Genomic DNA, 20422 nt, shown 5'->3' with positions numbered 1-20422 from the left:
CAGTGAGTAACAAAAATGACGGGATACTCTGCATCCTTCTGAATCTGCTGCTGTTTTCTCTTGTCCTTTTGAGTTACTCTAGTAGGTGCTTTTTTTTTCCCAGGAAACTCAGTCTGAGCTCACATAAAATGGGGCTAGGAGTGTGACAACACAAATGCTGTAAGCTTGATAGGTTCAAGGATTCTTAGGAACAGGATTCAATATAAATTAAACCGTAAATAAATAAGGATCCTTACTCTGAGAAACATAAGATTCAGATGAGAGAAAGGACAGAGAAATGCAATTTATAATTATTACACTAAAGGGCATTTATCACCAGCAAATATATTATTAGGGCTGATATTATTGGGGCTGAAGACAGTAATTTTAGCAAATAGTTCCATTAATAAGCTTTATTTGAAGTAGATCCCATGAGTGTATTTAACACACTGATGGAGGTGTATTCTTTGGGTCTGAGAGTTCTCACTGCTTTGGCATTTTTTGGGGCCTTTTTTTGGCCTTTTTGGGTCTTCATTCAACACCTCCACTCCCCCTGCTCACCAGGCAGAACACAAAGATGACATCTGACATAGCATGGTAAATTCCAAACATTGAAAATATGAAACGAGCACTGAAAATACCAGGAAGATTGACTTGCACACAAAAAAAAAAAAAAAAAAAATCAATAAACTGAATTATTTGCAAATTAAAATAATATTCCTTCTGATTTTTCTGCATGTAAATTTCATTATTTGAGAAGGTTCTCTGTTAAGCATGATGCCTTGAAGCTTGCTCTGACCGTGACAAAGGAAAGATTCATTTTCACATACTCATATACCTTCCGAAGCTGAGGCGTTGCAAAAGGCAGTAGTGCTGTGTCTGACTGCCTTTCTACGCTCATCAAGCTTTCTTGAATCTAACCTCTCTAACTGGGTACCCTTGAGACTAACACTTTATTTTTTTAAGTTTTTTTTTCCCCCCACTATTATCCCTATCTTCAAAGTGAATTTTTTTTTCTTAAGCAGATGTTTCCTTCTGTAAGTCAAAAGCTGAAAGTTCCAGCAGTACCTTACTCATCATCATGGAGATGCGGCTTCCTCTCCTGCCCTCCAGAAAGACTCCATCCCTATTTTAATTTTCAAATTATTTGTTGATTAATGAGCAGCACCTCAGGCTGTCATTCTCTGAAGATGCACAGTGTCACAGGGATGGAATGCAATTTTAATCAACTTGCAAAAAAGTCCTGCACTAAAAGAGGACAGATCATGCTACAGTTAAATTGTGATTTTTGCTGTGGAGATAAAAAATTGATAGTAACGGTCATGTTGCAAAATAAAAGTGTACTTCTCAGTGCATTAATTAACTATATAAAGTTTGTTATTTTATAATGCATCTGTCTTCATATTTTAAAATATTGTTCCATTGTATTACATTTCTGATCAAAGCTAATGCTCATTAAAAAATCTAATATGACAATGAAAAATTTTATATGGAAAATGCTTGTAATCTATTGCAAATGCTATTTGTTCCACTTTTTGGAAATCACAGTAAATTAGTCTTGGGTAGTGGTAATCTTAATTATATCTTGAAATAGATTATGTTGGAAATATATTGAATAAACTCTTTTGGTGAGATTACCTTTGCCTTTTAATGCAAAATCTGTATGTTCATATGCTTGCATTATTTAAATTACAAAAGGCAGGCATCTGAAAAATGAGATGTTTTGTTAGGCAGTCATATTCATGAAAATCCATTAAATTGTGAGGGGAGTCAGAAAAAAAACCCTGAGTAACAGGGTAACAGAAAAAAAACTGCTTGCTGATCAAAATTTAATGTAAACTGCATCACTTCATTTAAGCAGAAAAATGCATAGACTAAAAATGAAAGTTTTATATGATCTTAAAACTGTTTCTATTCATGTGGCATACTTTTAGCAGTTGTAACCCAATCAATTTTGTTGTTTTATTTCAGAAAGACAGGAAATATGTGCCATTCTAATAGGTAACACAAGCACGCTGCACATCAGTTGGTTGATGTGAGGGGGATGGATGAGAACACCAACAGTTCCAGTGCGTTTATTTTTCCTCCAAAGTTGTATCAAATTGAAACCTTGTATGTAAAAAACTAAAATTTGACCAAGTTTTTACCTCATCTCAGTTGGCCTGTGAGAAGTATGAAATAAAGCATGATTTAGCATAATGGATTAGCTCCTACCATGATCGCTTTGCGAGCAGCTTTTCTGCTGGCACCGCAGCACCAGCTGGGTGCTCGACACCTGCTGCTCACCCGTGTAGCACCTCTCACCATGTTCAACATCACTGGATGTGCTGTGCGGAAGGAAAGAGTGGTGTCAGGCCCAAAATCATTGGAGCCGTCACTGGATTTTCTGTTAATCAAGCTTAGATCTTTCCTTCATAAAGGGCTTTTTATTTACATGTAGACTTTTCAGTAAAATGAAAATGTTTGGATATGTCACAAGACAATAAGGAATCAGAACGAAGCAGTGCCTGATGGCAGCCTTGATGACAACAAAGTTATTTTTCCCTTTATATTACAAAAAACACAGAAAAGAAGGAAACACGATTGCATTGTTAACATACTGACTTGAAATTTCATGGTAAATAATGTTTTTTTCATTTCTTCTTTTTTCCTAGGGAGAATAAGGGGAAAGAAGAAAGCTACTGGCCCTGCATCAGAGGCAGTATGAGAAATGCAGACATTTGCAAACAAATACAGAAGATTTTTTAAATACTTTCAGTAAAATGTGGCACTAGATATTAGCTTCCTGTATACTTTAGCATAAATAACACAAATATTGCAGGTGCACAACTAGAAATAGTGGGAAAGATATAAAAAATTTTATTCAGTCACAGACGGAGAGACATCTTTGAGGTGAAAACTGAACTGCCATGTACACAAATATTAACCAAGAGCTATAACTGGGTTTCTTACATTCTGAGAATGCTACATTTTCTGTCACAGAAGGTTCCTGGAGTTCAGTGAATACCTTCACTCACATTCAGAATTTGTTAGTTCAGAGAAATTTTATACAGTGATTAGAACGGAAAGTTAATACATCTATCTCCTTCTGTAAAATATACACTCCTGATTCACTTCTTTGAGCTGTTTGTAAAGTTGATCTATGGAAATCCTTGAAGAATTGGTCAGCACTTCATGGCATTGAAGGTGTAGGAGGTTTCCCACATTTTTGCCATTGTGGGTTGAAAAGAAACTCTGGTTCCTTAAAATAATAAAATTCCTTCACTCAAGTCAGCATTTACAAATAAGCGCAAGAGAAATCTTTCATCTAGGGTAATCAGCCACAGTCACAAGTTCCTCAGAGAGACAAAAAGGTCCCCAGCATTCAGAAGTGGATTCCCTTCTTCCTTCCATAGCAGCTTTGCCCTGTAGCTCTGCATTTCAGAGTAGAGCATGTGAGCAAAAGCTAACTGCCCACTTTATTGTGTTATTACCACCAGCCGATAACAAAAAAAACCCAAACTACCTCTGTTTGAAATCTACTCAAAGGAGATATACAACTAAATGTACTTTCAAAGGCTGATGAGATAGTAGTTGTCTAAAAAAAAATCTTAAAGAGTCTTTTCTGATGTTTTCAAAGTCTTTGTCTATAAAATAAATAACTGCTTAGTTGCAACTAAATCAGCCTAAATAACAATGTGCTAGAGCAACGAAAGGTAGTAATTTGTTAAATTATCCCCGTCAAGAAAAAAAAATAGGCTGTTGAACCTATGCTTCATTTTAAACACAGATGAAATTAAGCATGTTCTTCTACTCTTTTCTGAGTCATAACTAAAAATTGAAAACCATAGCTATGTAATAATTTGTCATGTTATAGTAGAATCAACTGAAATGTCACCATCATATTCTTTCATATGATTTCAATATCCTGCTTGAACAGGGGTGTTGGATAAGATGCCCTCCAGAGGTCCCTTCCAACCTCAGCCATTCTGTGATGCTGTGAATTCATACATATGAATGCAGTTTCATACTTATTCATAACATAAACAATATACAGCATTATAATTGATTTTGTAAATAGTGAACAAAGTTACCAAAGGCAAATATATTTTTTGGATCACTTATTTTTCTTTATTGTGCTCTGATGAAAAATAGTCCATTTGAAATATTTCCAGCAGAAACTTCAATTCAAAATGCTCAAAACAAAAACTCAGTATGAGGGTTCAAACATACAAAGTTACATCTTATTATAATTTAATATTTAACAAAGCTAATAATCTCTGATTTTTCATAATTGAGTTTACAAAAATAATGTTACATTTATAAAATAAATCAGCTTTTCCAAATAAATTACAGTGGTGTTCTTCTTATTCAAAAATGTAATCTATCATACAAAATACATAACTTTTTGTCAGATAAAGTACCAAAGTATGTTTTTCATCCAGTATGTTTTGGCAGTGTGTGAAAACATTTTATTATACACCTGATATCTAAAGTACAGTGTGAAAATTAAACCTATGTAGCCATTATGCACATTGCTTATATAAGGCAAGGGTGGCCAACTTGGAGATTATTTTTTATTTCCAGATAAATGTTTTCAGTCAGACCAATACTACCATGTTTATGCAACTGACTCAATTAATCTGACCCTATAAAGTCATGCAGATCCAACTTGAGCTCAACACTGTTACCATGCCAAGTACACAAAAGTGACCTCCATCAGTCAAATTTTGGGCTGCTCAGTATCTGTCACTCATTCTCTACTTTTGTGTTTGCTCACAAAGCATTGATGGCCAGCCTGTAAAAACAGCACAGTCCAAATTCTCCAAAGCTGCAAAACTTCAGTACTTTATTCTGTCAAAAAACTCTTAGTAAAAGGCACTTGTTAAGAAGAGCAATGTGTTGATAAAAAAACCAAACCAAACCAAAACAGAAAAAATAAACAAACAAACAAAAAACCACCAGTAACCAGCAAAAAGAAAAACACCCTAAAAAGCAAAAGGTAAACACTAAGAGTTACTGTCAGCAGACTTCACAAAAGCAACTACTTTAAAATAGTGTAAGAAGCACAGCATCTACCTGGTGGTAAGTGTATTCTTATTAAAGCTTTTTGAATGCTAAGGTCAGCTCAGCATTCACTGTATTGCATTTCCTGCTTGCAAAAAAATTTATATGAACAATCCTATCAGATTGTCTGAGCAACTTTTAACAGCCAAAGGTTTATCTATATCATCTTTGGATGCTGTGATTAATGCAAGAGTCTGGTTCAGGCTGATCAGCATCCCACCTTGCAGAATTTCTGACTCCAGTATGCTTTCTTTTTGCAAACTGAAAAAAAAAAAAAAAAAAATTTATTCTCTCTTTCTTCTCTTTTTCTGTCTTACATAACTTCTGGGAAGAAAGTCTACTTTAAAGTACTAAAGGAAAATCACTGCTCTCTGGAATAAACACAATGTGTGAAGTGGTGATTTTCTTGTGATGTCAGTATTGTATGAACAGCAGAACACTTTATATATCATAATAGATTATTTTCACAAATTGTAACTGAATGAATATATGCCTGAGTATGTGTCACAAAGTCCACTTTGTGCAAATCCACAGAGGGTCCTGAGCCAGATGCATTACTCTAGACACAAAACTTAGTCACCATTAGTTCCCCCTCAGAGAGGAAGGGGAAGAAGACAAGGAGAAGGGGGATCATCACAGTAAATCAATCCAACCTAAGCTTCTGAAAACTTAAAAATCTGTAGGACAAGTATTTGCATGCTGGCTGTCTTCTCGCTTGAAATACCATGGCTCAAATCAGGAACATCTGGAGCTGAACTCAGAGACATTTGCTGCTTGAGTAAATAAGCCATATCTCTCCAGACAAAGAGCCACCACATAGCTACAGCTTCTCTGTGGGTGAAGTTTAGAGTGATTGCTGAAACACTCATTCAGCAGACAGTTAGGAAAATAAACACAATGGCTACATTTACACTAGTAAATCAAACAGTACAAAGTCTATAGTCCGGCCCTGAGGTCAAGTGACATGGTCCAGCCATATTCCTAGTTGTGCTCTCTGTGCCCCTAGAAAGAGGTAGCCATATCCAAAGCAGCTGGTAAAAAGTGTCCCCAGACTGGCCTAATTCCCAAAGTTTACCCAGAAATTGTTTGGGAAAGTATTAGTCCTAACCAAAAAACATACCAGTCCTTGTTCTAACTATTTGGCAATATACATTTTAGCACCCATGGCTTATCAGTCCAATTGACTGATACGGACATTACTGTGTACACAGATTTTTAAAAGTCCTCAAACTGCTCATGACAGGCCCTCTGACTCATACAAATAGGTAAGCAGGGAGGATTCAAATCTTTTGATGAAATTTTACTTGAAAGATATAGCTTGTTCAAATCAAGATTTTTTTGTAACATGACTTTGGTATAACTTTCCATGAAGTATTTTCTCATTTTTGTTTAATGTATGTGCTTTATTTGGTTTTACTGTTGGATTTTTTTTTTTTTTTAGTGTTTTACTATTTATGGAATCTTGGCTTCTGTCTGATTAAGCTGCTTTTCCATGTCTACAATTCACAGCTAAGCAAGCACTAACCAGTTCTGTCACAAGGAAAAAAGTATATACACGTCTAAAACAATAATATTAAGACAACAACTAAAATAGGAAATAAAAAGTTAATCTCTGCAGTTAACAGATCTGAAAATACTATCAACCTATATACATATTTGTCAGACTGTACTGTGCACAGTTATTGCTGTACATAGCAGTCAGAACTGTAAGTATTACTTTCCAAATCCTTACGTGTTTTAAGAAACACCCACAGTAGTGTCTGCTGAGGAGATAGTTTCCTTTACCATCCTGAGATTTTAAATGTGCAAGGAAGGAAGGAAGGAAGGGAGGAAGGAAAGGAGGGAGGGAAAGAAGGTCAAGAGACAGAAACATTATCACAGTGTTTTTTGTTTCAAAATAGATTGTTGTGCAATGACTGAAGCCTGATTTGTAGACATTTTGTATTCTTGCCCAGAGCCTTGAGGAGGGGAAGGTAATGGAGTTTCTGGAGTTGCTGAAAAAGAATATAGAAAGAATTAAGTATTTTTATATTCTGGCCTCTCTGCATACACATATATACACTGCGGCACTGAAAGGAAGTTATGTTACATTTGTCATGCTAGGGAAATAGGATATTATAATTACTTGACTTTTTAGTTTACTAAAAATTGCGCATGTGAAAATGATATATCAGCATGGTGTTGAATTTTCAGAATTTGAATAAATTCAGATCAAAGTCTCTTACTTAACCCTGTTTATACACACACATCTTTAACTCACAGTTACTTTAATGTAAGAATGTTGATTAAGTAACTCTGTGAACACTAACAGGCCACAATTCTATTTAATATTTTAAAATAAGACAGTGAAATATTATGACAGAAAACTAACTTGCAGCTACTTACAAATCTGTTCTGTATGTACAGGAGCAGACATTGAACTTATGAGGATAGTTTGACCAGTTAATGGATCTTGGGCTATGTGAGGATGTACTGGATGATGCAGATGACTGGCATCATTAGAAGTACCTGCAAAAATAACATGAGTTATTTTTTATATATCAGTTCAAAACAGCATGTTGCTGCCAGTGACACATTTCTATTGAGCACATATTTTGAATGGCAATTTGAATAATTGCCTCTGCATATTCATTAAGGAATTTAACCAGACTTCAACTATATTAAGTACTACGTTTATTTTCACTGTTTTGACAGTAGATTTAATGAAATACATGTATGGATTCCTCCACCTGCCTAGGGAGTTTATGACACCCAGCCGTGACTTGAGAAGCACACAGCACAATCTGAGGTTGTCGGACTGAGTTAACAAGAGGAGCAGCCAAGACAACAAGGTTTCAGCTAACAATCATATGACTCAGAGCTCATTCAGTAAGGCAGTGGTCAAACTCCTTTCTTACATCATGATTACTTCAGCATCCCAGCATGCTAAGTTCAAGATAATACAACATGGTAAATTTAAAAATTTATTAGCTTACCTCCCAGTAACATTTCCTGAAGCAAACTGTCAATTTTAACAATACCAAATAGTTTAACTAACTGTATTTGCTCGATCATTTGCCAAGTGATGCTCTGGAGTGTAGGCAGTAGAAGTAAAAGTTCTCCAAATCTTCCTCGGGAGTCATACTGACGGTCATTAATATAATCCTCTAAACTGATTTGCACTTGGAAACGCATGTTTTTAATCTTCATCGGATTACTCAGGCCTTTTGCATCTTAAAAAATGACAAAAACTTGAAGTCAAAGCAGATTATTATTTGGGAGATGCATCTCACTTTTTTTTTTTCCATTTTATTCTCTTCCATCCAGCTAGACAACATGAGCAGATGCTACATTAACAAAAATTACTTTCAGTATAATCATGTGTAAAATAATTCTGAGATATATTTTCAAAAAAGTACCTGGATCAAAAAACACAATTGCTTTCAAGCAAGCGTATTCATTGTCATCTATTTGAATTTCCTGGAAGGGTCGAACTAATTCGTCTAGGATCCGATTTGCCACTCGGCTGATTTCTACTTCAGCGCTGTTGCGATGGATTATGTAATTGTTGCCTTAGAGAGAAAGAACAACGACATGTGGATTGACACAAAGACTTTGGTGCAACACACTAGATGAAGCCCATTTTCAAAAGCACATTTCACTTCGCTTAATCAAATTACCATTTTTCTAAGCAGTAACTCTCCTTTGTATCATATAAAACACTCTTTGCAAACAAAGTATACATCCAAAACAGAGCTGTCACACAGTAAATAATCTGTCCATGTCAATATGCCAACATGTACAATTAATTAGTCCACAGGACTGAGGTCCATATTTGAATGCAGAAGTATGGAGCAAGTAGACCTTTCTTTTTACGTAATACATAAATAATACGTAAATATAATAGTACATAATTACATAAGTATCATGGTAAACTTATCTTAAAATCTCATCTTTCCCCACTAAAATATTACATGCCAAGTTGAATGATCAGGATTTGTCAATGGACAAAGAAGACTTCTTCCAGAAGAGACACCAGGAATGCTGCTTTTTCTAACAAATCCTTCTGTTACTCCTAATAAAATTTAGAAGCATCACAAAAATTTTGGTAAGGAATGAACTTTCCCTGCTCTTTTACTTTCACATTTCCATTTTGGAGAAGTCTCCATCATGGCAGTCTTTTTCAAATTGTGTTCAGAAACATCTCACCGCTTATGAGTGGTGAGAACACTGGAAAAGCCACACAGCATCCAAGCCATCAGGCAGCTTTTTAAAGAAAAGCTAATGATGGTATCACAAGAGATCCATGCCAAAATGACTCTTAAACTTTACAGATATCTATGTCCAAGTGTCAGAAATAAGCCTTGAAGCCTCAAATTATTTCTTCTTTTGGTATATATGCTGATGCTGGTGACACTGACTATGATTTTCTGCTTGTCATTTTATCATTATTTTCCTATAAAACCCAATAAAACTTCAAATATTTCCTTTTATTTATGTTAGTTTTGTCACTAAAACTGTATCTAGATAAACAACTAAGTTAAGAAAGTAATTTGTGTAGCTTTTAACTTGAAGGGATTGCTGATGAGAATAATATCCCCAGAACAGGCCCTTCTTGTCCTTTAAATGTTATGATATGTGTAACAATAAATTCAAGAGGAAAGAGAACAAGAATGGAAAACTTCATACCACAGTAGCAAGTGAAGAAACTAGTTTGAGTCCAGATTTGGCATGGTCTTGCCTCACATCAAAAATCCTGTCCAGGAGACCTACACACTTTCTCAGAAAACAGCCCAAGTGTTGCAAGTGTTTAATGAGACCATTTTTGGCAGGGTGCACTTCAGACTGGCAGAGTACTTTGCCAAACAATGCTAACAAATGCCTTGCTGCATCACTATACACACAGGCACACATCTCATTGTATTACTGTGCCTCTCTGTTGTGTGAATGAAAGGAGGATGTGCTTCCACCACATGGCAATGTTGCCTTGCCTAGAAGCCATGTTCTCCTTGTATAACCCAATGAAAGATGCATTTCTAGTAACCGAGAATACGATTACGTAGGCATGACTCCTCATCATGCCATGAATGCACCCATCTCCCACATGGCAGTACACACCAGGCATGTCTACAGCGTAACCACATGGTGACTGCCAAGGCAGCAGGGAGAGGTCTCTTGGGAAAGCAAGTTGCCAGGAACAGGCTATCCAATTTTCTAGTGTTTAGGGTCTTCTCTGACTGTCTCTGAAGGGTTCTTGAGACAGCTCCAGATAAATGGTTTTAATGAGGTCTGAAGATGGGCCATGGGCCACAAGTTGGCTGCTCCTCTCTTAAGCAAAGGGGGTTTTATAGTTTATTTTGTTGTTGTTGATTTGTTCTGTTTTTTTTGGGGGGGGACAAAAGTGCAGAAAGGATAAAAAAAAAAAATGAAAATCATACAATTAATAGAATACCTCAAATTGGAAAGGACCCATAAGGATTGAGTCCAACTCCTTGCTCTTTGCAGGACTACCTAAAACAAAACCATGCAACTATCAAAAGAAATGTAAAAAACATTTAATTGGGAATATCTTCCAGAAACTGTCATGTATGTATGTAAGGAGACAATCTGCCAGCACCTCCCTTAAGTTGTTGTTTCTGGTACCCAATAAACCTTTAGCTCTATTACCTCACAGGAAACTGTCCACTTGCTTTTGCTGGAACAGGGCATGTGACATTATGTCATTAATAGCTGTTTGGCATTCACAGAATGAATTGCTTTCGATACATTGGCGGTGCCAGAACAGTTGTCCCACTTCAGTGATCCCATGGTTGCTAATGTGCTATAACATCAACGTTATTAATTAAAACAAACCCACAAACCCCACATTTACCTAAAAGTAAAATGTCCTTATATGCCATGGACCGTTTTGCTGCTCCAAGCAACAGGTGTTCCCCAGCGTGTGCTCTTAACAAGGCAACCTCAAGAGAAAAACAGTAGACTTAGTAGAAGATAGAGAAGTTCCAATAAGGGCAGAAGAAATGAGGATGCATATTACAGTGAGTGTATTCAGCTATAGCTACATGTTTAAGACTGTTACACTTCTAACATAAAATGTAAAGTCATGTAAAAAAACTTAACATTGTACTAACAGCACATTATAACTACATTGTCACCCTCTGTGCAAACTAGCATTTGCTCTAGATTTTAAACATATGGCTCTGCAAAATACTTCTCCATAAATACAATACATGCATTTATTTCCCAGTGTCTATTTCCTTAATAAAGTTTTTGATAGAATTTCAAGTTGAAATGAAAGACTCTGATGGGCTGGAATGAACTGTCAGAGTACATTCAATCCCATCAGTGTTTCATTTTTCTCACCTTGATCCAAAAATTTATGTAACAATTAAAAAAGCTTTTTTTCCCCAGCAAAGCCAGATATAATAAAATATCCACGACTGTCAATAAAGAAGAAACCTGATTCATACCAGGAAGACACTTAAAATTGTTGTCATTAGTTTACTCTTCAACACCTGTTCACTTTCTTTTGGTTTTAATGTCTGCTTGAAACTTCACTGCTGGCTTCTATTTCCTCAAGGAACTCCTCTCTTGGCAAGGAATTCTTTATATATGAATTCAAAGTCAATACTTCATGAGTGATGTGAAGGTACACAGCATCTAGGAATACTTAATGTGTTAAAACTTCAGGTTCTCAACAGTGTTAACTTACCTGATGTGGCTTGCCCTATAGTCTGTAAATCAGGCCAATTCCCAGATCAGGAATTTTTTGTTCAAACCCAGATGGTTTATTTTATAACTCAATGCACAATGCCCCTTAGAAAGAGGCTAACAGAAATGTAAAGGTGTCATCTGTTATAACTCCCAATACCTTTGTCACTGTTTTTCTAAGGTACTGGAAGGTTCTGGAGTATTTCCCAACATGTACTCTTCAGGCACTGCAGAGTATTTTCAGGCTATCTTTCTAAGCTGATTTTTTTTTTTTTTGAGTGCAGATAGGAACTATTTTGAGATCTGACCCCTTCTCTTTTCTTTCATGCAATCTTAACAATAAAAACATCAATATTTTTGCTTGCTTTTTTGGCCCTTGTGTAACCAAAACATTTAAAATTCTCCTTCTGTCACATTAACAGATTTTTAAATTACTCTGGTATGATAAGCTTGTGCACACATATCATATTCTGTGGGTCTGCAAAGACATCATTAAGCTCCTGCTTTGGGGAGTGAAGCAATTCCATATTCCTGAGTAAGAGTATAAGAGGGAATGAGCACCATTTGAGTCTCAAACCCAAGGATGATCTAACCCTCCTTGAAAGATTTCGTTAAAGACTGAGAGAATGAAGAGGCAAAAAGGAGGAAATACACAGTTCCTCTTCAGAGGGTAATTTTCAAGCTAAATTAGATTCTGGTGAATGGAATCAAGAGAACCTAGCTGTGAATTCACCTCCTGTCCAGGCAGCTGGAAGGAGAACTGCTTACCACAACGTGGAGATACCAGTTCAGAGTGTGCCAGTACAACTTACCTGACACCCAGTGACATATGAGGATATACTACAGATGTGATGATACATCAGACCTCTATCATAAAAACCTTTTAAGAATTTTCAAGGTTTGAAGCTTTTTCCCCCACACCCATTATATACAATATTATTTTTGAATATTGTAATACATGAAAGTTTGTTTGCTATGGATTGTTATCAGTATGTTTGAAATCTGTTCAAGATTCTAATAGCTTTTATTTTTTGCAAGTAGAGAAGATCTGCTTCAAATTAAATAACATGATGTCTGAAACCACATTATAATGAAAAGTGAACACAAAATAAATGCTTTGCAAGGTCAGAAGAAAAAGCATGTCTTTTTCTAACAAATTTTTTTCATTCTTGCATGCAGCTTGGTGTCCTCTGCTTCCAAAAGAATACACAAAGCACAAACCATTGAAAGACATACTGGTTTGCTGCTTCTTTTTGTTAACATGCTAGAGCCTTATCAGTTTCCTCTGGGGATTTTGTGGTGGTGCGATTTCAAAACTTTAAATAATTTTAAGACAGTAGGTTGACCACCCAGCTCTATTTGGTCAGACAAAATATTTCAGTGTTTAATCATAACATTTAAATATCACAGAAATAACAAGACATAATTAAAGTTCTTTCTTTGATCTCCTCTTATACCTGGTCATCCAGAGGTAATTCACAGAAGCCTGGAATATATTTAGCCCATTCCACCAGGACCAAAAGTTGTTGCTTCATAGATTCACAGACATCACTAATACCAGCAATTTTCTTAACATTTACATCAGTGCTAGCACCAGGACTGGGGAGTGAGATCTGGCCATAGTGAGAGAAAAAATGAATAATGTTAAATTTCATATAATTGCATTTTCACTGGTTAACAGCATATTTAAGAAAAAACAGCATCAGTTATCATGAGAAATGATTATGTGTAGTTTTGAATAAAAACAATACTCTTGAGAAATTCCTTGACCATACAGCCAAGTAGTCTGCACATAAATGATACATTTTTCTTTCTTATTATTATCATTGTGAATTGCAGTGTGCTAAAAATAACACTACTTATATCAGGACACAATATCTTCTTTTTAAAAAATACTATTTTTAAATATACCAGAGCCCTTATAATTTGTAGGGGGGAGGTTTTTTTTTTTTTTGGTTGGTTGGTTGTTTTTGTTTGTTTTGGGTTTTTTTGTTTATTTGGGTTTGGGTTTTGTTTTTTGTTTTTTTTTTATTATTATTCCCTTTAAAAGCACTGACATGTATATAATTTCTTTAAGAAAAAAAAAATAACTTGTAGGGGCATGCAGTAACATTAAGAGTCAAAAAAGAGATTAAAGAGTAGTGTGTTCATCTAGTAAAAAGACAGATATCATTAACTTCAGAAGGTAAAACAGTGAGGTTTTAGTGCCTGAAAGAGAATGGTTTGTAATGAAGCAGCAGCACAGGCAAAGGCCTGAGACATTTCAGAGCAAATGTAAAGGATATGAGTATGCATCAGACCATCTGCAGTGAATAGTGTTCTGTGAAATAAAAAGGGAAAAGAGAAAGAGAAGGAAAAGGATCCCACCACCACAACAACAAAACCCTACCACTATAGAAGGCCTATGAAACTGACTTTCACCATTAGTTTTATTAGAAAGTATACTCAGGAAATTCTGTAGTTTGATTATATCAAAAAACATTGTTTGATCCTCCCATACTATGTACCCACAAATTTCAGGAAGGTGGATGCTGTTTAGATTGACTCCTACCAGATCCCTCATTCCCAGATCCATGTTAAATTGCCCAGTGGGTTCTGTGGTAAAATCCTAGTATAAAGGGTGTTATTTCTTTTCAGACAGAACATTTGTGAAATCCTTACTGTAAACATGAGTCTATTTCTGGCATCTGTTCTACAAAACAGGGTTGAAACCATTGAATAACATTCAGGTGAGAGCTACCAGAATGATACAGTCTAGAAAACCTTCAGTGCAGAAATCAAGTAAAGAAATTTTCATTTTTTCCAGATGAGAAGGAGCTGTGATTGTAATTCAAAAGCAGCTACAGAAAGAAGAGTGTTCTGATAGCAGGAGGCACTCAGATTACCAGAAAAAGGTATCACCATGCACTAACTAGAGGTTAATTCAAGAAGGTGAAGAACAGGCAGATTGTTTAACCATTACACTTACTGACTCATGAAATTAATACCATAGAATCATAGAATGGTTTGGAAGGGACCTTAAAGATCATCTAGTTCCAACCCACCCAGGATGGGCAGAGACAACTCCCACCTGACCAGGTTACACAACACCCCATTCAACCTGGTCTTGAACACCGCCAGTGACGGAACATCCACAGCTTCCCTGGGCAACCTGTTCATCACCCTCATAGTGAAATTTCTAATCTAAATCTACCCCCTTCTAGTCTGAACCCATTGCCCCTTGTCCTATCACTACAAGCCCTTGTAAAAAGTCCCTCCGAAGCTTTACTGTCCTTCTTTTAATATCTGTTAATTAAAGCTCTACATGTTTATAAATTACATAGGGTTGCATCGCTTCAAAAAGATATGGAACTGTGAACCTTCCTCTTTCTATTTCTCTATTGCTTTAACCTGCCTCTCATTTCTGGGGTGCAACACGGGAATCCCTCACTTCACAGAATCATGGACTAGCCCAGGCTGAAAGGGACCCTGAATTACCTACCAACCTATCCGAACTTGCGTGGGAAAGGGAGCCTAGACAAGATTATCTAGTGACTTGTCCTTTCACATCTTGCAGACCTCCTGTAATGAGGACTCCACCATGTCCTTGGGAAGGTTGTTCCCAAGGTTTATTGTTTTCACTGTAAAAAATGTCTTTCTTATACCAAGACAAAACCACTCTTGGTTTCTGTCTATTAAAGACTTGATGACCATGACAATATAGCAGTATATCCCTGCTGTTCTGAGAACTATCAGAGACATGTGCCTTTACTCAAGTCCAGCATGTCCTTTTCACATTTACATAATCCTGTAAGCCCCTCCTGGGTCTGTAGGGAGAAAATTGTACTTGTATAGTTTCCCCCTGTAAGGAATCTTCAGGGACAAAATAATTCATTTTCCCTATTTTAATATGAAATTTTAAAAAGGGATGAATGCCACCTTCGTCTTCATCTCACCACTGCAGGACTTGGGCAATGAGTTGTGAAACTATCACTTCCTCCAAATTTCTTCTCAAGACTGAACTCATCTTGCAAATACATTTGAATAAGGGAAAACAGACTTTTAAGACTTTACTTTTCCATCATGTTTGAGGCCTAGCACAGTAGGAATAATTCTCTCCTACTACAACATATCAAATGAGTAGCATAAATTTGTGTGTATAAACAAGGTTGTGTTTTAGGCCAGGAAACTACCATCTGAAAAGAACTTTGTGGCAGGAAAAGCTGAGGGAGTGATTCTGTTTAAAACAGCTCTTATTTCTGAATTGCATACACCAGTTGGAAATGATTAACAGAGTAGCACAAAAAAAAAAAAAAAAAAAAAGCAAGTTCAAAGAACTACCAAGGAGGTAAAAAGGTAAAAACAGATATATTTTTCCACACTCTACAGGTATGAAAAGCAGAAAGGTCTATTATGTTCATCTAGTCTGCACAAACATTCACAGACATGCTAAAGACTACCACCTAGTACCTCCTGCAACAGTCCTTTACAGACAGGTCCACCCTAAGAGACATGCTGATAAAGGATGAAATTACAAAACATTTGGGGATGTATAAATCAGTCATCATGAAATCATAAAGGTAGTAGTTAAATTCTAAGTAATTTAGTAAGAGGTGCAAGAATGCAGAATCAATGACCGTGATTTATCTGAGGTGCAGAAAAGACTGGAGACTGTTCCATTCAGCAATTGACTGGATAGGGAAAAAAAAAAAAAAAAGAAAATGAAGTTCAGATGAGACAAAATTTAAAAGTGAGATGTGAATAGACTCTGCAGTTGGAACAGTTCTGTTTGCCTTATTTATCATGTCTAAAAATATTAAAAATGGGAGTTTCAAAAGAATGTAAGGAAATGGATGTCCATCCTCCTTTGAATGTAACGGCTTTGGACAATTTTTTTTTTCCTTAATGTTTCATGGGAAAGCCAGCCTCCAGGATAGATAGATGCCACCAGCTGCCTCACACAGCAACTGATTTAAAAGCAGAAAGAACCATAAAGCTTTATTAAGAAAGGTGCCTAGGACATATTGTCCTAGACAAAGTAGGATATCTTCAGTCGACTTTGATTTAAGAATGTGTTTTAATATTACCAATTCTTTCACTGGGAAGAGGAAGCTGGGTGCACTTTGGAAGCAGAAAAATGTAATCTCAGTAATTATAGTTAATACAGTAAGAAATTGAAAAGTATTTAACTTTAGAAAAATGGTCTTGAAGTCATAAAATAAATTTTTGTTAGATCTCAGTACCTGACGGGAAAGTGTCTCAGCTTGTGACAATGTACTAATAGAGGGAATGTTGCAGCCATCAAAAGTGTTTCTTCTTGTACTTATCCTGTCCCGTTCATTTTGTACAGCTGGAAAAGAATAATCTCATTTATTGACTTTTAGACATTGCCACACAATATTATTTCAGAAGCTTACTAGATAAGAATCAAAAAGGATTCTAAGAAGATTCGTAAAAGACCCTTTGCTTTTAGATCTCAGTGCTGGAAAAGTATAACAGTACAAGTTTATGGCCTTCATCTGTATACTGTTTGCCTGGAAAAACTACACACAAATAACTATGCACTTTTGTGACTTTTGTGACTTCTACAGCACTTTTGCGGCTGTCTTGATTACATTAAAACCTCCTTCATTCTTTGAACATGAACATATGCTGTCGTTTGGTTATTTTAACCAATTTTGTAAGTGAGGATTTATGAAAATGCTAGAAACGGACACCTCCAGATTGCTGAACAGGTCAAGAGGTACAGCACCACCACTGACAACATATCTGTCAGAGGAAGTCTGAAAGCCCTACTGCTGCTCTCCTGTGAGAAACCCTGAAACAGGAATGAACCACAAACTTAATCCACTAGGAAGATAATTTTGAAACTCAAATCTCATGGTCCTCCTTACCAACACTGTATTCCTAGCCTGTTCACAGAACATTAACTGAGTACAACAAAAAAAAAAAAAAAAAAAAAAAAAAAAAAAAAAAAAAAAAAAAAAAATTTCAAACTGGTAAGTTTTGTCTCATAGGGTCCAAAAAAAGGCAGTTGAAAGAGTTTTGGATAAGGAATCCTTAGCAGCACATGCAAGGCTTATGAAGCAACAAGGCTTACTTTTGACTTGAAGGAAAAAGAAGAAATAAAACTATCAATCAGATTTTAAAGCCTAGATCATGTCCAAGGTTAGGCCAAGGAGAAAAGGGAAAAAAAAAAAAAATGCCTGTGCTGATCAAAGACTTTATATTGCAGAAGGAATCTCATCATCTTTTAAGGGCAGCAGCTTTATTTCCAAAGATGTCTGCTATTTTGTACGAAACAATCTGCATTGTAGAATTTAGGAGTAGTACCAAAGGCTTCAATAAAAAAATACAATATTCTATACACTGAATAGTTTGCAGGGTTCATCTGAACAATCCGCATAGTTTATTCCAGAGGCGTACCTTTTGCCAAGGACACTCACTGATGGGCCTTTTATCAAGGCCACAGTAAAGTATGTTGTGCATTATTATACACAAAGGTCTGAATGTTCATGTAGACAGGATACGAAAAATATAACCTTTTTCAAAAGAATGTAGAGAAAAAAAAAGCAACACTGAATCTCAGCAGCTTAAGTGCTACACAGATAATTAAAATAAGGTTAGTGCTGACTAGCATTAGAAAAATAGTAAGCTATTCTGACAATCACTTGTGAAAGTTACTGGTGGAGCACTTTAAGAATCATGGGGAAACACTTCAATTTTCTCCTGTGTAGGCATAATTTTGGATTATTAGACTGGACTGTCAGTCTTGCTAAAACCTTTTTGTCAATTCAGGCTAAAATTGCTTTAAACAGAGACTCCATGGGAAGAGGGAATATTTGTTTAAAGAGGGTTTGTATAGCTTTTGCCAGCTGAAGCCTTTCTCACCCTCATCCTGAAAGAAGTTACTTGCCAGAAACAAGCTGAGAAACTATCATATAGACTGTGCTACACTTACACTATGAGACTTCTCCTGATGGTGTAAAGAGGTATATAACAACACACAAGCAGTGAAATTTACAATTCAGCATTTTGAATTATTTTAGCAATGGGAAGCCTTGTATAAAAGCTCAGGTGCAATGAAAACTGGAAGTTTTATAGGTAGCAGGACCAGAGGAGGCAGAATGGTGTAAATTAGATGAAAAATTTGGTGCAGGATATAACTCCACTTCATAAACATAAGTCATCAGCATGGTGTCAGCTAGCCATGAACTGGACTCCATTAGCATCTTTAGGGAAGTGATTATTTCTCTGCTAGATTTTTCTGAGATGCAGTGAAAGGACAAGAGGAAATGGACACTAATTGCAGTAAGACACATTCCAATTAGTTATAAGGAAAAATTCTTCCCAGTGAGGGTGGTCATGCACTGGAAGAAGTTGCTGAGAGAGGCTGTGGAATCACCCTTTCAGGATCTGTAATCCTGGCTGGACACGGTTCCAAGCAACCTGACTGAACCTAGATGTCAGCCTTGCTTTTAATGGGGGTGTGGACTAAATGACTTCCAGATGTCTCTTCTGAGCTAAACTATTAATTCCAGGTTTTGAAGATCTGTGAGGCTCTGCTTTTTGAAAAAAAATTAGGGTTGATGTGGACACACAGGTCTTCTCTTTTCTTCACATCAGATTCAGAATATATATAAAATAAGTTACTAATTTTAATGGCTCAAATTCCAAAAGGCTAAACTGGGTTCAAGGAGTTCCACATGTATTATCAAATCTGTTTTATACACACACAGTGTAATGCTATTTAGAGAAACACCATCCAGCTGCAAGGAGAAAAGCCATTTTGCTTCATACCAAAACTTGATCACTAACAAAGCAGTACTATAGTATAGATATATTAGAGTATGAACAGTTTCATTTAACTTTGGAAAGATGTGTATAGACTAAAAATATGATAACCTAGTTACAGTACAGAAGAAGTGTGCATTCCCAACGCAGACTGGCCCCCAGGCAGATACACCATGCTCCAAACAAAACAGGTAGTAAAGTTTGTGACAAACCAGTTCTGAGTGCTTACTTGAACCAGATCAGGACATCTTTTGCCACTACATCATAATTGTCAGTGAAGCAACAGCCATGACAACCCAATACAACAAACCTCTCCCTATTGCTCTGCTCCTGTGGTCACCTGGTCCTTTCACTTTGACAGATTACTGTGACACCCATATTTCTTCATGTCTGCCAGTGAGATGCACAAGTAATAATCTTCCCATATTAAGCCCTAATGAGATCAGACGGTTTTTTAATTGATGTGGACATTCCACTAACAGCTATCACTACTGCTCTAATCACCATTTTCTGCTTAGCTTCACACTGTTTTAAATTAAGGGAACAATCAGTAAATTGGCACTGTCATTACACAAATAGGTAGAAAAAAAATTCCAGGTAGAGTTGTTATGACTCAAATTTGGTAAAAAATATCTTTGCACTTTTCCAGGATATGGCTCAACATTTAGAAGTCAATTAATTTTGGTGCCAGGATTCAAGGCTCAAAGAGTTGCAAATTCACTTTAAACCCATAGATTTGCTAATGCTCAGTGTTAGAACTAATTACCCACCTGGAAATTAGATGACACATATTTCACCTCAATATAAATGCATTTCTCCATCATGAAGGTATTACAGCAGAGTTTCCATTGGATTATTCTGTCAGAGTTTTTTTAGAATTTTTATTCCATTTTAAAACTATTTAAAATAATAAATTACCCCATTACCTTCTTTT

General features: G+C 36.1%; 1 protein-coding gene across 1 annotated transcript in view; it reads right to left on the bottom strand.

Annotated features, from left to right (window-relative positions):
- Nucleotides 1–6900: 6900 nt before the first annotated feature.
- Nucleotides 6901–20422, bottom strand: part of HNF4G (hepatocyte nuclear factor 4, gamma) — a 17961-nt gene continuing 4439 nt past the window's right edge. The window contains exons 3-10 of the mRNA XM_008945235.1: nt 20415–20422; nt 16938–17044; nt 13173–13328; nt 10877–10964; nt 8424–8576; nt 8001–8237; nt 7411–7533; nt 6901–7019 (exon numbers count right to left, since the gene is read on the bottom strand). The exon at nt 20415–20422 is cut by the window's right edge and continues 114 nt beyond it. Of these exons, the coding sequence (XP_008943483.1) occupies nt 6901–7019; nt 7411–7533; nt 8001–8237; nt 8424–8576; nt 10877–10964; nt 13173–13328; nt 16938–17044; nt 20415–20422 (991 nt within the window). The remainder of the gene's footprint in view (nt 7020–7410; nt 7534–8000; nt 8238–8423; nt 8577–10876; nt 10965–13172; nt 13329–16937; nt 17045–20414) is intronic.

The sequence above is a fragment of the Merops nubicus genome, unplaced genomic scaffold (assembly GCF_000691845.1).
Source record: "Merops nubicus isolate BGI_N331 unplaced genomic scaffold, ASM69184v1 scaffold20258, whole genome shotgun sequence".
NCBI classification, from domain to species: domain Eukaryota; kingdom Metazoa; phylum Chordata; class Aves; order Coraciiformes; family Meropidae; genus Merops; species Merops nubicus.
This window is presented reverse-complemented; position numbering and strand designations above follow the sequence as displayed.